This window comes from Anopheles coluzzii, chromosome 3 (genome assembly GCF_943734685.1).
Source record: "Anopheles coluzzii chromosome 3, AcolN3, whole genome shotgun sequence".
NCBI lineage: Eukaryota > Metazoa > Arthropoda > Insecta > Diptera > Culicidae > Anopheles > Anopheles coluzzii.
The window spans coordinates 11,842,533-11,859,404 of record NC_064671.1 but is presented as its reverse complement, the minus strand read 5'-3'; the positions used below and the strand labels follow the sequence as shown (position 1 = coordinate 11,859,404).

Below are 16,872 nucleotides of genomic sequence, written 5' to 3'. Positions count from 1 at the left end.
ATCATGGGAATCGACCCATAAATCGTGGGAAACCCTGTATCAAATTCAAAATTCTCATGCAACGGTTTTCTGTTTTCGTTCGACCAATTTTATGAGTTCTTTAAGTAAACGATCTCTACTAACAAGGGTTGCAAATAAATCCTGTGTAATGTAAAGATATCCCGAATTAAACTATATGATTATACTTGGTCAAAAAGACTCAAAGATATTTTTACTGCAATGTAATTTTGGCCATGTAGGTCGGCAATCCCAAGCAGCAGACAAAAAGAAAGAATGTCTTCCATATCACAGTTGTACAGTTATATTTTCCACTCTATTCACAACACTAAACATTGCCGTAGTATGGTACGGCCTTAAGTTATAGAATTTTACATGCGAGTTTTGGCTGTTTTTGGGTTGTTTTCACGTCTTTTTTACATCGATTCCAATCTACTTTTGGATCGTTCGTACGATTTACTGATATCGTTTCATTCAAAATTAACAAAAATATATTTATCTGGGTAAAGTACAATTAATCGTGGGACAAATGGTGGAAAGTCCTGTAACTAGACATTGTATTCACACTTAAAGATTACATTACTTTTTACTTTTCGAATATTATTTACTATCAATTTATCGATTATTTCGATTATTAAAGATAAAAGACTTTTGTTTATTGACGATTATTTTTGTTTATTTAATTATTGGTATAGATTAGAACTGTCATAGTTTGCCATAGATTGCAGCAATTGGGTTTGAAACGAAAATAAGTACAGTGATAGAACGAAACAAGTGAAACGCGTAACGAACATCCGTTACTGCTAATTAATAACGGCAATTCCTCATCTGCCTGAATATTCCTGCAATTAATGGGCCGAATTAATCATAATAACAACATGTCACGGAAAGTCAAACCACTCAGGAAAGGAATGCGACTAAAGCCTAAAGAGGTTTTTAGTCCAGAATGAATCCTGAAAAGTGATTAATAGGGGCTTTTCTTTAGAAGCCAACGACATTTTACAAATATTGTGCTCAAATTTGACGTACACTTGATTGTAGATTTGTCAGGGGCTCTATTGCTAATTGTACATTAACCCATTAGCGCCGGGGAGCGCAACAAAGGGATTCAAAATAGATGAAATGGTAAATACCGTATGTTTTAAAACGAGTTAAAAATATATTATTCTTGATGTTTTAATTCTATCTATTCTAGTTATCTTTTTGATATCTCGAAAACAATAACTTGGTTATAGAATTACAACAATATTTATAACAATACTTATAATGCATCCACCTCGAAATCAACTCATCTTGATTTTAATTTATCTCCCTCCCCAAAACAGGACGTTGCCTTCATCAACCCGGCGAACGTGGTGTTCGTCTACATGCTCGTCCGCGAGCTGGTCGACGGCGAGGAAACGAAGGAAGCGGAACTGCAAGCCGCCGTCCTAACCTGCCTCTACCTGTCCTACTCGTACATGGGCAATGAAATTAGCTACCCGCTGAAACCGTTCCTAGTGGAAGACTCGAAGGACAAGTTCTGGGACAGGTAAGTGGCAAACAAAACAAAAAAACAACATTGTCAACCCAGCGAAAGCTTTAACGGAATAGAAAGCTGCTGTCTGTTGGTGCGGTAATGGTGGTACTGCTGCTAAACAAACACGGCTAATCGAGAAGGCATTCTCGCGGCAACTTCCCGCACAGCTATTAATCATTGGAAAAGCTTTAAGCTTCTTGTTTTTTTCTGGTGTAAATAGGGCGGAACTGTGTAACAAAAACACATAATTCACACGGTGTCGTTTTCATTACCGAAAAAAAAGACTAGCGTTTTGGTGCTGGAAGCGCACCAGACCCAGCATCCGGGTGGAAGATGGAAACAAAATGATTTTCCCTACAGTGAGGAAGGAATAGATGGGCAGCTTGATATTTATGTCGCCATGCTAATGCGCCGTCTCCGGTAGGCGACGGGAGTTATTTATTGGCAATTGCTAGGCCATTGCCATTGGAAATTGCCGAGTGAAATCGGAACGGAACAGGATACAGAAAGGGAGCAATTAATTAAAGCAACAGGGAGAAAGCAGATTTTCTATGCTCATTCCAAGATGTACAATGATTTATATGATTCATTATTTTGGATGCCAAAGGCAGTGAGTGTCACACGAAGCAATTTTTTTTTTGAAAACTGTAAGTCAATCATGAAGTTATATTCTACATCCTTACCCGCAACATGCAAGTAGTAAATCTGCTACACATTTAAAGGCGACTCGTGTGTATAGAAAATGAAAAAATAAAGTATACGAAGCATGTATTCTTAATAGTCCAGGCATTGTTTCCGGCAAAGACCGGACATAGTTCAAATCAGTGCTGCAAAATGTCACTGTCATAGAATGTCATAGAAAAAAATCTAACCGAAACAAAATCCATGTCATCGTCGCGTTCTCAATTGTGATAATCAGAGACGTGTCACTCAAAACGATTGGTGTGACCAATACATGCTTCGTGATATTTTTGCGACATTTGATTGGTCAGTCACATTGTCATGACTTTTTTGCTGTGATCTGAATTGCAAAATGTCACTGACATAGTCATGACAAATTCCAGCTGAAACAAAATAATGTGAGCGTCACGAGCTCTACTGTGATGATCAGAGGTGAGACTCATACAGTTGTTGCGACCAGTACATGCTTGGTGACATTGCGTGTGTAAGCAACTGTTGGTCAGTCACTTGGTTGCGACATCTTCAGTCGGTGATCATCACGACAGTCATGGGAGATATGCGGTGCGCGTGAGAGTGGTTTCAAGAAACAAAATGAGCATGCTTTCTCGCTCTGTTTGACCCGACAGACAGTCAAAGTAGACAGAGCAAGAAAGAATGCTCATTTTGTTACTTGGGACCACACGCCAAACATATTCCAAGAATGTCGTGATTATCACCGTGATTATTACCAAGTGAGTGACCAATAATTGGGTGCTAATTAAAATGTCACCAAGAATGTGATTGATTCTCCAACTGTTTGAGTCTCGTCACTCATCATCTCAGTTGTGTACGTGAGTGAGTCATGAGTGTTGGTGACTCTCAGTGGTAGCTCTGATCACAGCCAAAAAATGTCATGATCATGCTTGTGCCGACATTAAGCTCAGCATATCAGTCCGAGTATCGTGTTTGACTCAAGCAATCGCATGATGTTTCCGGCATGTCACGACGCACTTTCATTGAGTATCAGCAATGATCATCAAACTATCACGGATATGTTCATTGTTTGGTGAATATTTCGTGATGCTCATGACATTTTGCAGCACTTGTTCGAACCTGTACAAGGTTCTGATATGGGAACCTAATCTTAATTTCAAAGATTTGAAAAAGATGCATGGTTGATGCAAAAAAGACATAGATTTGCTGCTTGACTTTGATAACAATGTCACTTGCTATCTAAGGAGATATTGAATTTAGTGTTGTATAGTTCTCTACAACAAGTTGGGTTTAACAAAGCTTAAAATACACTCAAATATATACCGATTCCTAGCATCTCGTTTTGTCACAACCTACCTCTGTTCTGTTATGTTACACATTTTCTGGCATAAAAATTGCTATCAAACTTTCACAGTAGTTGGAATATTTATTCAAAACATTAACATGCATATAGTTTGATATAAATGCACGCAACCTCAACGCATTGAATTATCCTTTATGTCTGGGCATCCTCTAAACGGCTCACGGGCAATTTCATTTAGTTTCAACCATTTATAACACGCACCACGCAAGAGAGGCACCACAAATTGCAATGCGATAAAACATGGCCAGCGAGCAGGAGACGGAAAGGAGGGAAATCCTGATGGATTTATTTCGACCAAACCGTCGTGCCCAAAACAATCGAAAGCATTCCATCATCCTGCCTCATACGCGCGGATGCATCACCGCACGACCGTAAGGATTGATTCATTGCCTGACATCTCGGCAAGTTGCGTGCCCCTGGGAGGTCTTTTTTCTCCCCTCACAGACAGTGCAAAGAGGCCGCGACTGGCACGGATGTAATGAATGTCTGCCTCGGCGGATGTGTTAGGTCTGGTTTTAATTATTGTACAATTGCCAATGGGTATTTCAGCTCAATGAACCAAAAGAGCAAGCGTTTCCTGAAAGGGGAAATTTCATAAATTGAGTTAGGAGCAAAGATCGGCCATTTTTAGTACCTCCAGATTACTCTCACAATAACAAAGAAATAACCTGAAAAGCTTAAGCCCATAACACTCTACATTTCACTAACCTTTAACCTCTCGTTTTCTCTCTCTCTCTCTCTCGTTCCGCTTCCAGATGTTTGCTGATCGTGAACCGCCTTTCCTCGAACATGCTGCGCATTAACGCCGAGCCGGGCTTCTTCACCGAAATCTTCACCGAGCTGAAGGCTTGCGGCATGAGCACGAACGCGAACGCCGGCGGCAACCTGCCGTGCGGTGCGGCTTGACGCTCCCGGCATCCGCGCGAGGTCGTCGTCCGGCTCTCGATTGCCGGCCAGCAGCAGAAGTACCAGCACGCGACCAGCACCCTGCAGGAGCTGACCAGCGTCGTCTGATGCGCACCGTAAATGCGGGGACCATCCCCCACTCTCGCAACCCCATCTTGGTCCATCTTGGTGGCGTCTCCCCGGGCAAGGGGAGTTGACGCCTAGCAGCTAGCAGAGATGCTCATCATCTCATCATACGCCAGAAAAAGGAGGAATCGAAAACGGTGAAAGTGAAACAAAAAAAGGAGATATGTTTAATAGTTCGTTGGGAATGTAGCATTCCTATTTCCATGTATTGTTTTTTTATTGGTGCGTCCTCACCCCGTGCCCCGTCTTGTGCGATTGCGCTGGATAGCAATTGGGCGAGAGCGGGTGACCTTTGTCGAAGAAAAATCTGCACTCTGCAATTTGCCTCAACTTTAGATCTCATCGAAGGGTTTGAACTCTACAGAAAGCAAATCCAACCAAAAGCAACCAATACTCAGTATAGTGCCATCTCGTTCAACTACTTCAAGGAGGTATGAAAGCAAGGCAAGGACGAAACGAAAGGACTCTTTCCCCCCCATTTAGTAAGGGGGGCTTACGTGTTGCTTTCGATCGTACAACAGAGATCTAGTCAAGAGCAATGTTCGAATCTCAGTTCTTTAGAGAGAAGAGTAGTAAGATTTGATCCCTTTCCTCGTCGACTGTCCGGAAGGGTGGACAGGCACTAACGATGGCAGTAGTAGTAACGAAAACATATGGGAGTACTTTTGCAATAGTTTGAACTGGCAGCAGACAGTCACTTCTGTGAAGGGAAAGGAGGAAATAAAGCGTATTTAAGTCCCATACAAAACAACAACAAAGCAAAACATACGTACCAAGCTCGACCAGAAAGTAAAACAAAACAAAGCAAGGCAACATCATGACGCACGTGACATGAGAAAGTAATGTGATTTAAATCTATAAAAACATTCGTTAAGCGGCATTAAACTAGTGGAACCGCACACAGACACTCGCTCACGGGCACTCAGTAAATGGGAGTAAAATATGGCCCGGTGTTTGAGTAAAAGAAAGGAACAGCAGCAAACCGCTTCAAATAACCCCAACAAGAAAAGTATGAAAAACAAACGACAACAGATATACCAAATATACCGTACACTAGAGACAAAAAGAAGCATCAGAAAAAGAAAACAAAGGAAACCTACGGATAAAAACACTGCCCTACACCAGTCCGACGCAATGGAAAGAATGTAGAAGAATGAAGAAAACAGAACAAACGGCAAAAGAAAGCATAAAAACGTTGCATGAAATCGTTAAAATGTTGTACAAAATCGAACAAAAAAAGAAGAAAAACGAACAAGTTAAATAGTAGGAACGTGTCTGTGTGTGTGTGTGCGATGTGAGTTGTGAATGAAAGTAGAAACAACCAAAATGAAACAAGCAAGTAAGGTGGTTAAAAGAACGGTTACAAGGGGTAAGGAAGGATTCAATCCGGTCACAGAGAAAAGATAAACTCAAACTTGGAATGAAATTAGTGCTCTGTGCGATTTGTGGACCTTGTTTGTCATCTTTGGGGCAAGAATCCCAGGCCCACCCAGGGCCACAAAAAAGGGGCAAAACATTCCATTTGTTTTTTTTTTTTGTTTGTTTGTTTCAAACTCCATACAAAAGCAAAACCGGATATAGAAACCGAATGAGGATAGGATACATTCTGCACCGCGGTACACCGACGTATCCCTTACCGCCAGATATTAACCGGACGATGAGTGGGACAAAGGATGTTCGTTTGATCCTTTTATCGACCCCTTTCGCGGGTACCAACCCTTTTTGTGTATATTGTAAAGTTCATGCAGTGAATGTTATTGGGGTTTCTTCTCTCTTTGCGTTACTGTCACGTAGCGGTTAGGTTAGCTAGGGAGGGTGTGGATAAGTGGAGCGGAAAACCGTAGCGGATGCCTGTAGTGTGATAGTGTGGTGTGGTTTTAGTATTTACTCAAACGCAAACTGGACCGGTCTGTCCGGTCTGTCTGTGGTTGCTGCAAAAAAAAAGCAAAGGCTACTGATCTCTAAACGTCTCTCTAGTCAACGGATAGTGTCGACAGTGATGGGGCTCACCCCATGTGCGGTACAATACAGTCATCTACAGTGCGTAACACAATTATAGCACGGGTTGTTTGGTTTGTGTTTGTGTATATGGATAATGTTATAACACGAAAAGATCGATGAAAAACATGTAAAACGATGATTTTTGAATCATACAAAATCTCATTCCTACTTGGTTGGGCTATTTTATGTTTAGTAAGAACAAAGATTTCAACCAAAAAATGAACATTTACAAGCGTTAATGTTCGTCATTCAAGAAAAATGGGTAATTTCTTTTGATCTCTGCATATTATTTAAACATATTTTAAGATGCTACTAATATGTTTTGGAATATTCAATTTAGTCAAAATTCAGTTGAATGTTTAGCAGTTCACAACACGGATAAAATCGAAGCAAAAATCTGATTTTAAAAAGAGAAGTTTTGAAATTTGTCTCATAGAACGTATTAAAATGCCTTTTACGATACATTTCTTTTATGTCTTTTATGGCTTCTAAGAAACTGCTTAAAATTAAGCACTAATTTTGGAAAAAGGTCTTGTGCGGTAACTGCACAAGCTTGTAGTAAGATTTTTTTTTGTTTTTGTAAATCCTTCCCTATTGGAAAAAGATTTTGATACTGTTTTGATGATGTAAAAATACACTACTAAATCATTTATTTTTATCAATTTCAATTCAATGTTTACCAATTCGAACCAAAACAAATCATACCTTACTATAATTGTGTTGCGCACTGTATAACGCTATGTGTTCCATTGTGTTACATTGTGTTACTGTTACATTATGTTTTTTTTTATGTTATTACATTTATTTATTTCTAATAAGCATGCCGTGCAATTTATTTGTTTTCCTACCAAAACGATGCTTCCGTTTAATGCATTCCGTCTAGAATTAATTTTCACATATCAGGAATGTGTTTAAGTAATGTGATTTTTCGTCTCCTTTCGTCCACTTTCGTTTGAATGCTTTCAGCAAATGCTCACACCAATGAATGGTGGTATTTTATGATATTAATTTACCTACTAAGCTAGTATTTTAATGCAATGGTATTGGTTGGATTTACGACCTAAACGTTGCTTTACCAACGAATTCAATTCCGTCTCTTACGCAGTACTCACACGGGGGAAGAAGCTTATAATTATTAAAGCATCCGTGGTTACGACTTACGTTCCATACTATATCATTAAAATTTAATTGCTACATTTAAGAAAGGAAGGAATATGATCTTTCAATTATACATTTGTTCCTTATTTTGAGTGCAATGTTGTAAATAGAAGTAAATGCTACACACAAGTGAAAAAGAACGCTGAATAGTGTGTGTGTGTGTGTGTGGCAAAACTGGACAGCAACTGGCTAAAAGAACGGGATCCCACACGTGGTGATCCACCGCATTCCATCCATCCAGAAGTCGTTTCCATTCCTTTCTTTGCTAATTCTTAAGATTGATCGATGTGCCCAGTCGGTTGTCTAATTTACATACCGGATTTACCGGATTTACGCCGGAGTTCTCATAGTTGTGGGGCACATTAGTGACTCTTTCTTATGGGAAGTAAACTTCATATGATGGAAATTGGACTCTATGGCACCCTTTTTGCACAGCCTCCTTGGAAATTCCTATTAGATTTGTCCAACAAGAGGTGCTATAGAGTCCAATTTCCATCATATGAAGTACACTTCCCGTAAGAAAGAGTTAAGGAATTGTCAAACAACTATGAGAACCCCTGGAAAACCCTGTAAGTGTACATTGACAGGGACAGTAAGTTTCTGTACCCAAGAACACGTAACTCTAAGCATATTGAGTGTTATTCGTTGTCCAGCCAGTAAGAACAACTTTAAAGTCAAGCGGCCCCAAACTCGGGTTTGCGCAGTGAGAATGTTTAATAACATTTTGTGTTTTCGTTTTCGTTTTCTAGATGAGTGAATCTCGCCCTAATAATCTCAACCCTCGAAACCCACAAATGACAACGCTTAGTTTCATGCATATCTCATTCTATTCCGTTCCAAACCAAATGTCCAACCACAAGAGTAAAGCGATGATAGGTATGATGATGGGTGGTAAGATAGAGTAAGATCTTTGAGCGAGCGAACGTAATTTGGAAGTTAGTAGGTGTGGCCGGATGATGTGCAATTAGTAAGCAGTAAGGGTGTGCGTGTGTGTGTGAGTAGGAAAACCATAAATCCAAACGATGTTTGCCAGTGCCGAGTTGTGTAATAATAATGGGCGCTCGCAACAAAAAAAAAAACAATTCGAACAAGAATTCTTCTTCCACATTTGTAACACCTATAGATGAAATGAATAAAATATAAAGATTTCCACCCCAAACCTCCCATTTTTTAATGGTTTCCCCAACGACGGGGTACTGTTGAAAGTATTACGACCTATGGAGGGAGGAAAAGGAGTAGAAAACGGAGCTAGAAACCTACAAAACAAAAAAAAAAACAAGTACACTAAATTTGGTAGTGGGACCCTCTTCTGTAGATGGGATAAATCATAGAAAACGGAACGGAAGAAAGGAGAAACACAAAACTGGTTGATTATAATGAGTAGATTAACGTAAAATTGCAAAACTGAACAGAAAAATACAAAAGATATGTAATAAAAGATTAAAAAAAACAGAAGAAGAGAAAAAACGAACAAACACACAAACACAAAAAAGAAAATAACAAAACACAAAAACAATACGAATAAAACACACTGGAAAAGAAAACACTACTATGGATATAATGTTGAATGTTGAATTAAAAACTTGATAACCCTTTAGTAAAGTGAGAGCGGAGGAGTTACGAAGATTAAAAAAAAAGAAGACAAGTAGCAAGAAGTTGCATCGAAACTAAAAAGAAGAGGAAGCAAACTGAACGAGCACTAAGCATCGCCGGTAGTGAAAGTGGGCTGACTTCATCGTAAAGAGGGAAAGTGCGTTAAATTAGACAAAACAAAAAAAACAAAACGAATAAAAAGGGCAAACCGATTCGAAATCGAAAAACAAAACAAAAAACTTTAAATTTCACCACGCAAAAAATAGTGGAAAACAAAACAAAAAAATGCCAGAACCAGAAAGAACACACAGGAAATGAAAGAGAGTTTCAAACTGTAGGATATAGTGAAATGGTAACTTTTGCAGCAGAAAGCAGAAACCCCGTACTAACAAATACTAAGCTCTGTATGATTTTATCGTTGTAAAACTTTCACAAAACGTCTCGGAACTTGTAGATCGAAAGTCGGTGACGGTTTTCTTGGTTAAGTCGGGCTAAACTGGTTAAGTCGATTAGTCATCCTACCAAGAGCGACGACAAAATACGAAAGTCTCTTTACTGGAGAGACCTAACCGTTGCTGCTGGGATCACACCTCTGGAGATCACACGTTAGTTAAGTGCAGAGGGCGTTAGTGTAAACCGGTTGCCGCGCATTTCACCCATTTGTTTGATTAATTGTTGAGCAATTTAAACTTTCAAACGGAAAAAAAAACTAAAAAGCGATGAGCGAAGCGTTCATGAAGTTTTTGTCGACCAAAAGTCATTGTTTATGAGCAAGCGAAAACAACACTTGCAAGCAAACTTGCATCATTGCTTACAACGGTGCGATCGCGCCGTGCCCTGCGGTTGTATAGATTGGATTGGCCAAAGTACTGTTTTAATGAATGTCGATCCCAACTTAGAGAGTGGTTGGTTGTTGGGGCATGGGTACCATTCCTTTATTTACCCTTTACACCTTCCCTGTTCAACAATCGTGGCCCGCTAGTGAGCGTGTGTGGCCGAATGTTGGTCGAAAGCATTAGGCAAAGGTGTGGTTTTAATAGGTCGAAAAACGAGTTCCAAATTACCGTCGCCCGTACGTAGCTCGAGCAAACTCGAACCAGAAGTCGACCAAAGTGCAATGAAATTCTATTAAAAGAAAAAAAAGGTTACGAGAAGAGCACTAAAGAAACACTAACAAACGTAAACGGAAAACACTTTTCACCATTCTAACAGTACTATAAAATAATTGAAGAATGTTGAAAAAAAAAGCAATGAAAAAAGAATGAAACAGTGCCGAACGAACGAAACAAAACAAAACAAATCAACATTACAACCACAAAGGACACAATTGTAAAATGACAACAATTATGCCAGCACACCACAATAACGCAGAGAGAAACAGAAGTAAAGAAGGCAGTAAAGTTGAAAGCAAAACAAGAAAACACACTCGATCAATGGATGAATCTATGAGATTACACGTGCGTGTGGGCGATACGGGCGCGGTTGTGTGGCGTGCGGCATTAAAAAGGCAACATTCGAGCAACTATTATTGTAAAAGTATAATTTTTTAAGTAGACAAAATAAAACAAACTAAAAAAATCCAATAAAAACTGAACGGAACGAGGGTTTTGGTAAATGGGGATTGTGCAGATGAAAGAAATTACCATACTGGGAGCTGTGGAAGGTATTAATGAAAGTGAAGGTAGCTGCAGGGCTTGGGATGATCAAACCTTATCAGGATTTTTAGATTCCTATAGGTCTCGTATAGATGATAGATTTTTAGATTCCTATAGGACCATGCAAGGTCTGTGTAGAAACGAGGTCAAATATTTGTCAAAATCGATTTGGCTGACTTGGATGCCATTTGACAGCAGAAAGCCCTTGAAAACTGATTAAGGCCTGTGTCTGTGCTCCATCGCATGCGATTTTATCGCACGTGCTTTTTCGTATAATATTGCGATTATTTGGATGATTTTAATAATCTAACGATTATGAAACATTAAGTTGAGATTGTTCCTACAAAACACCACACATTTAGTTTGACAGATAAAATCGGATGCGGCGTCCGACGAAATCAAACATTTTTGATTCCGTCGTACGACGAAATCGCACGTCCGACGTTATCTGTCAAATTTCATATAAAATTTTGACAGGCCTTCCGATAAAAACGCATCCGATGGAGCACAGACACGGGCCTAAACATTCCAACAATCATTATTGCTAGAGGCATACATGCTTTTCCTTTCAAATGTATGGACCAGTTAACAATTTTCTTGAGATGACCAGATCGATGTATCATTAAAATCACACGAGATACGAGTTGACAAGCAGTTTTGACAAAGTTGAATTTTTTTTTCAACATTTTGTCACCTCCGTGGCGCCCCGCCATATAACGTAAAGTGCGATTGAAACATTCGCGCGCTTTTGACGCTGCAGAACCTTACAACAGTGCAACTCTGGTTGACAATCGGCAATTGGCTGTCAAAAACCACGACGCCAATAGTACCGACACGCGCATCCGAACCGAAAAGCTAAAAATGGGGAGAAATAAGGCTGTAAAACGAAAGTTTTATATCAACAACAGGCTATTGAACCCCGCTACGCAAAGTGCTACGAGAGAATTGATACAATACTTTGGGGAAAATGTGTGCGAAACCTCGTCGAAATCAATCGCGGAACCAACTGTACCACCGTCATCATCTGCCCAACCGGAATTACAACCGCAACCGCCATCGGTTACACCATCCGTTGCAACTGTTGCAGGGTTAGGAGCAGAGTTCGGAACAGCAACAGGCACCATCTCCACATTGGGCGGCGCTACCAAGTACATGCGACCGGAACTGGCAACAATGCTCGGTCTAGTCAAACAGGTTGAGCCGATCATGAAGAAGCAACCGGCGCAGTTCACTAGCATGTACCAGGTAGCCACGCGCAGTAACCTTGAAGGAGAGCTGGTAAGCGCCAATTACCACCCAAAAACTCGCGGAACTGTTGACTTGTACACTGTTCTTTCTTTTAGGTCAAGAATTGCCTCAACCCTCGGCAGGGTAAGATTGTGTTTAGGACTGTACTACCGTGTACGGTCAACGATATGGTGCTCATACCGCCAATGGCCAGTCATCAGAGACAATGCCCAGACACCAAAAGCCGTTACAGCTTTAAGGACAATAAAGACCCGGAACCGGTGCTGAGCGACTATCTGCGTCCGACACCGGTTACTTTCCACTTTGTGCAAAACAATTCGCAATCCGTGTTGGGCCCCGTCGCTGCCGGAGAATCGTGGAACAACTTCAGCAATATCGTGCAAGTGCTAAAGCATGTGGAGCCGCGCAATAAGATGGCATGCGTTAAGATGGATTATGATGAGGTACCGCGCATGCATGATGCGACAGCTGCAGCTGGTGGTACAGCTAGTGGCAGTGGAGCCGGGGGAACTTAGTGTGGTCCATTATTAGTAGTGTTTAAGCTTTCAATTTTCCAACATTTAAAATCTCATACATGAATTCAGTTAGAACTATTGCTCACTTACACTTCACTATTATCGATCGTTCGTCACTTAGCATCATCGTTCCTCGTAGCTGTTCTATGTTCTTTCAATTTCGTCTTTTTTTTGTCTCTGACTGCTACTTTAGCATTGGTTTTTTGTGAGCAGAACGTTCGAGACATAAAACGTTTCAAATCATGCATTATTATATACATTAATTAATAAATCATCCACATAATTCCTCGCTCTGTACTTTACCTTTCTGTTGCGTTATTTTTGAGTAAATTATTTAAACGCCACAAGTTCAAGTTACTCAATGGCGAGATGGAAAGCACTCATTGCCACTCTGTTGGAATAAAAAAACGTAGCCAGCACCACTCACGCACACTCTCTGTATGTAGCACCTGCGCAGGTGACAAGCCGTGAGTGCCGGGAAGTGATCGCGATCGTGATCGGATCGCTTCGACCGATGAGAGAAAGTCGTTTCCGGGACTATGGGCATGGGAAACAACGCGATGGCCAGATTGAGCTCGTGTTGACAGAATAACGTCCACGTCATGCCCATATCCAGGATCAGCTTCGCGTAAAATAGAAGAAAGTAAATCCAATATTGTGTCTGTCTGTCAAAGGATTATATGGACTCTTTCGTCACGATTCAATATTGTGAAATAAAAAACGAAATAAATGGGGCAACTAAACTGAACTCACTGCACTACTCACTCTACCTGTCGATAAGCAAAACTCTCATCTCAACCGACAACAGAGGGTCTCTCTCATAATAGTGATCTGAACTTGGAATGATCGCGTTCACGGCCAGGTTTTGTTCAATTTTGCCCTCATTTCAATGTCTTCGGTTAAATTTTGAGGGTTACGGACAGGTCGTGAACACTAGAGTGTCAGCTGCGTTAGAGATAGAGATTAATACATTCCAGAAATGATCTCTTTAAATCTATATACGACTGCGAGACATGGCTGAGCGTTCGGACACTGATTCATTTTATGTAGAAATCTCCAGACAAGATCGCAGTCTGTCAGTAAAAAATGACTGATAAATTAATAAATTTAATATTTTTTGAACAAGACTAGAAGTTGTAGAAATTGATCGAAAAATGATCCATAATTATGCTCTTTTAGCTCAATGTTACATTCCGAACGGTCGGGAAAAAGCCCGAAAAAAAAAGTCATAAAATGCAAGAGAATAGCAGACCTTTCGACACCCTGCACTAAAGCAATATTGTTTGCGACTGTATCGAACGTCTCTAACATATGAGGGAGTTCGGTGGTGTACAGGATACTAAGCCCATGTCCATGACCATGTCGTTATAATTAATACCACGGATTTGTACCTCGTATGACCTAGGATCTTCAGTCGGATCTTCTATCAGTACTCGAATATGCTAAGGTAGTTTGGGAGCCATTCCCATCGAATATGCTAAGGTAGTTTGAAGCTCGTTTCTTGCTTCTTGGTGTCTATCAGATGATGGTAATGCGCGGTATTGTACAACAACTATTTGTAGATCACAGCAGGATTACGCGATCTTCATGTTGCAGCGGTACCCTTACGCCAATGCCGACTGCTCACTAACGCCCGTCATCGTACTGATTATGGATCAACGGAATCGTTGGCTTCGAAGGGCAGATGCTTACTAGACGAGTGTTTGAAGTGATGTAGGTTACATACCCCTGATCTTACGAAGCTTTTCAGTTCCTGTCGATCTACACTTGATTACATTCCCGCTTTGAAAATTTCGCCTTAATTGTATGTTTTAAGGGGGTTTTAAATTATTTTCGATTGTTGTTAATTTAATTTCACTCAAATTGATCATTTTCGGACAGTATTCGCCTTAAAATCCAAACCGATGCTGGGGACATATGCTGCCTATTCAATTATGTGAACAGAAAGTTCAACGTTGGTTTCGTTTATTACTATTATTATTGGCATGTGTTACAGGATGATTTAGTTCAAACGGTTTTTTTCATTCCGCATGTTCCTTCCTTTCTACCAAAGGTTGTGCGACAAAAAAATGGCAAGGGTTTAGTGTAGTGTGTGTTCACTTGTGTATCATTTTCAGAGGAAAATCGTTGACTATTTTTACTACATGCTGGAATTCCCACTATAATGGCTAGTTGGTTTTTGTATAACGATAGAATCGGGGTTAGAAGAAAACTTTGTAACGCGAATTTTGTTTTCGTAACACAAATATAAGATACACTCTCTCTCTTTCTCCGCAGGCTGGGAGCTCACGCGAGCCAAAAACAGGGTTAAATAGTAAAATACGATTTTTTACTTACTTTGCTCCACATTGCTAGCTACAGCTACATAAGTTATCGCTTCTGCTGGTATATATATATATCATTGACTGCTTCTTTTTTTGCCAGCAAATCATTAAACTTCTCTCGTTGCTACTCGTCGTACGGATAGGATACTTTCGTACGGTTGTGGGGACTACATCACTAGTCGATGAGTGCAGCCTTTTAGTTTTGTTAAGGAGAACAACGAACAGGGGGTGAACAGTCCCGGGTTTACGTGTGAATTCATAATTATCGTTTCGCGCGGTTAGTTTTCAACTTCAACACATGTTTGTAAGCTTCTTCTCATCATAAAACACACAATACACTCTACTAATACGTCTAGAGCCGTTCTCCACTCCGATTGGATGTGTTGTCCCGTGTGCTCGTGGGGTAGAGTGAGAGGGATCTTGGGCAATGGAGAGGGAATCTCTTCCCATCTTCAAACTGCATGCACGCATAGCAGTAACCTTGCTAATTATTAATTGACGCACTTAGAGTTAGATCGATTTTAGAACGGTTTGTGGGACACATCGTGTATGTAGAATTGACCGTAAAAAACATCTTCTAAGTTAAAGATAATAAAAAAAATCATTTTTAAGCTTAAATTTAGATGTGTTAACGATGTGACGTTACGCAGTAAAAAAACAGGGAGACGTGACATGAAAACTCTGTTGCTGTGACAATCGGTAACGCCCCAAAATGTCCCCTATCATAAAGGATCCCCCCCCCCCCACACTCCCTTCAGTAATAATGGTTCTTTAAAGAAGAAGGGAAGACGACCACAACCGACCCGCTAAATCATCCCTCTAGCCGAACAGCTTATCGAAGCACTGGTGGCAGTAAGGTTTATCGTTCTGCTCCTTGAACGTGCCCTTGTTTAGCTGCTTCAGGCAGAACGCGCACACGAAATGCTCCGGGTGGAATTTCTTAAACATGGCGGTAATGCAGCGGCCAGTGATGGGTTTCGAGCAGCCGGCACAGAGCGATCCACGCTTCGCGTGATAGTGCGTCTCGCAGTACGGTAGCCCTTCGTGGTCGAAGAATGAACCGCCGTGGAACGGTTCGCGGCAATCCTGGAAAAGTGGGTGAGAAAGATGGTAAAGCATGAATTAGTAGGAGAATATAACGATGTTGTTGGTGGAGAGTTTATTGTAAAACAATAGATATATTCATACAATATGCACATATTACCGATAATAAAGGGTATAACATAAATGCGGAAATGCTCACTACGCATATAATCGGTGGTAATAAATAAATCAATCAATAAATATTAAGAAATCAGAATGATCGCCGTTAAATGTGCGCCGTTTGGGTTTACGATCAGCCCCACGATCGGTATGAATGTAATTGTGATCATTCCCAGACATTCATAGACCCAGCATCAGATTAAGAACCGCTGTAACCAGTCCAATTAATCGAGTGATAATATAAAAAATTACAAATATTTCGTTTATAATACATTCAAACATCATACTGGCACGTTTTTGTGTGTCCTCGTCAAGAGTTACTATTAATGACCGATCTTCATTCTACCGAAAATTGTAATCTGTTCCCAATTGACCGTTCTAATCGTTGGCAGAAGTTGAATTACAAGTTGCGCCCGTTACTTTGTTGCAACACTATGCAACCACAGGTCTAAATTATCGTGAAATGATGCATTCCGGTGGATTAATGCAGATGAGAAGCTTAATTTACCCTTAACACACTGTGTAACATGCAGGTGGTGGCTAGTGATGTGCGAAACGGGTGACCACAGCTCTACGGATTTGCACGATTTGAGACCTCTATACGTTCAGC

The 16,872-nt window shown here is 40.5% G+C and overlaps 3 protein-coding genes across 10 annotated transcripts in view; 2 read left to right on the top strand and 1 right to left on the bottom strand.

Annotated features, from left to right (window-relative positions):
• LOC120957060 (cyclin-dependent kinase 5 activator 1) overlaps positions 1–5,849 on the top strand; it is a 58,399-nt gene extending 52,550 nt beyond the window's left edge. The window contains exons 3-4 of the mRNA XM_040379002.2: positions 1,323–1,528; positions 4,289–5,849. Of these exons, the coding sequence (XP_040234936.2) occupies positions 1,323–1,528; positions 4,289–4,439 (357 nt within the window). The 3' untranslated portion in view covers positions 4,440–5,849. The remainder of the gene's footprint in view (positions 1–1,322; positions 1,529–4,288) is intronic.
• A 5,566-nt stretch (positions 5,850–11,415) lies between these two features.
• On the top strand, positions 11,416–13,483 carry LOC120957529 (uncharacterized). The gene is made up of 2 exons (XM_040379777.2): positions 11,416–12,250; positions 12,316–13,483. The coding sequence occupies exons 1-2, from the start codon at positions 11,834–11,836 to the stop codon at positions 12,733–12,735; spliced, it is 837 nt and encodes a 278-aa protein (XP_040235711.2). The 5' UTR covers positions 11,416–11,833; the 3' UTR covers positions 12,736–13,483.
• A 1,179-nt stretch (positions 13,484–14,662) lies between these two features.
• Positions 14,663–16,872, bottom strand: part of LOC120958060 (leupaxin) — a 74,580-nt gene continuing 72,370 nt past the window's right edge. For all 8 annotated transcript variants that reach the window (XM_040380614.2, XM_040380611.2, XM_040380615.2 and 5 more), the window contains one exon: positions 14,663–16,145. In XM_040380614.2, coding sequence (XP_040236548.2) covers positions 15,879–16,145 — 267 coding nt within the window. In that variant the 3' untranslated portion in view covers positions 14,663–15,878. The remainder of the gene's footprint in view (positions 16,146–16,872) is intronic.

Coding starts and splice junctions, on each gene's coding strand:
- LOC120957529 (XM_040379777.2), top strand. CDS start 11,834: ATGGGGAGAAATAAGGCTGTAAAACGAAAGTTTTATATCAACAACAGG. Junction 12,251..12,315: donor GTAACCTTGAAGGAGAGCTG/GTAAGCGCCAAT, acceptor TCTTTCTTTTAG/GTCAAGAATTGCCTCAACCC.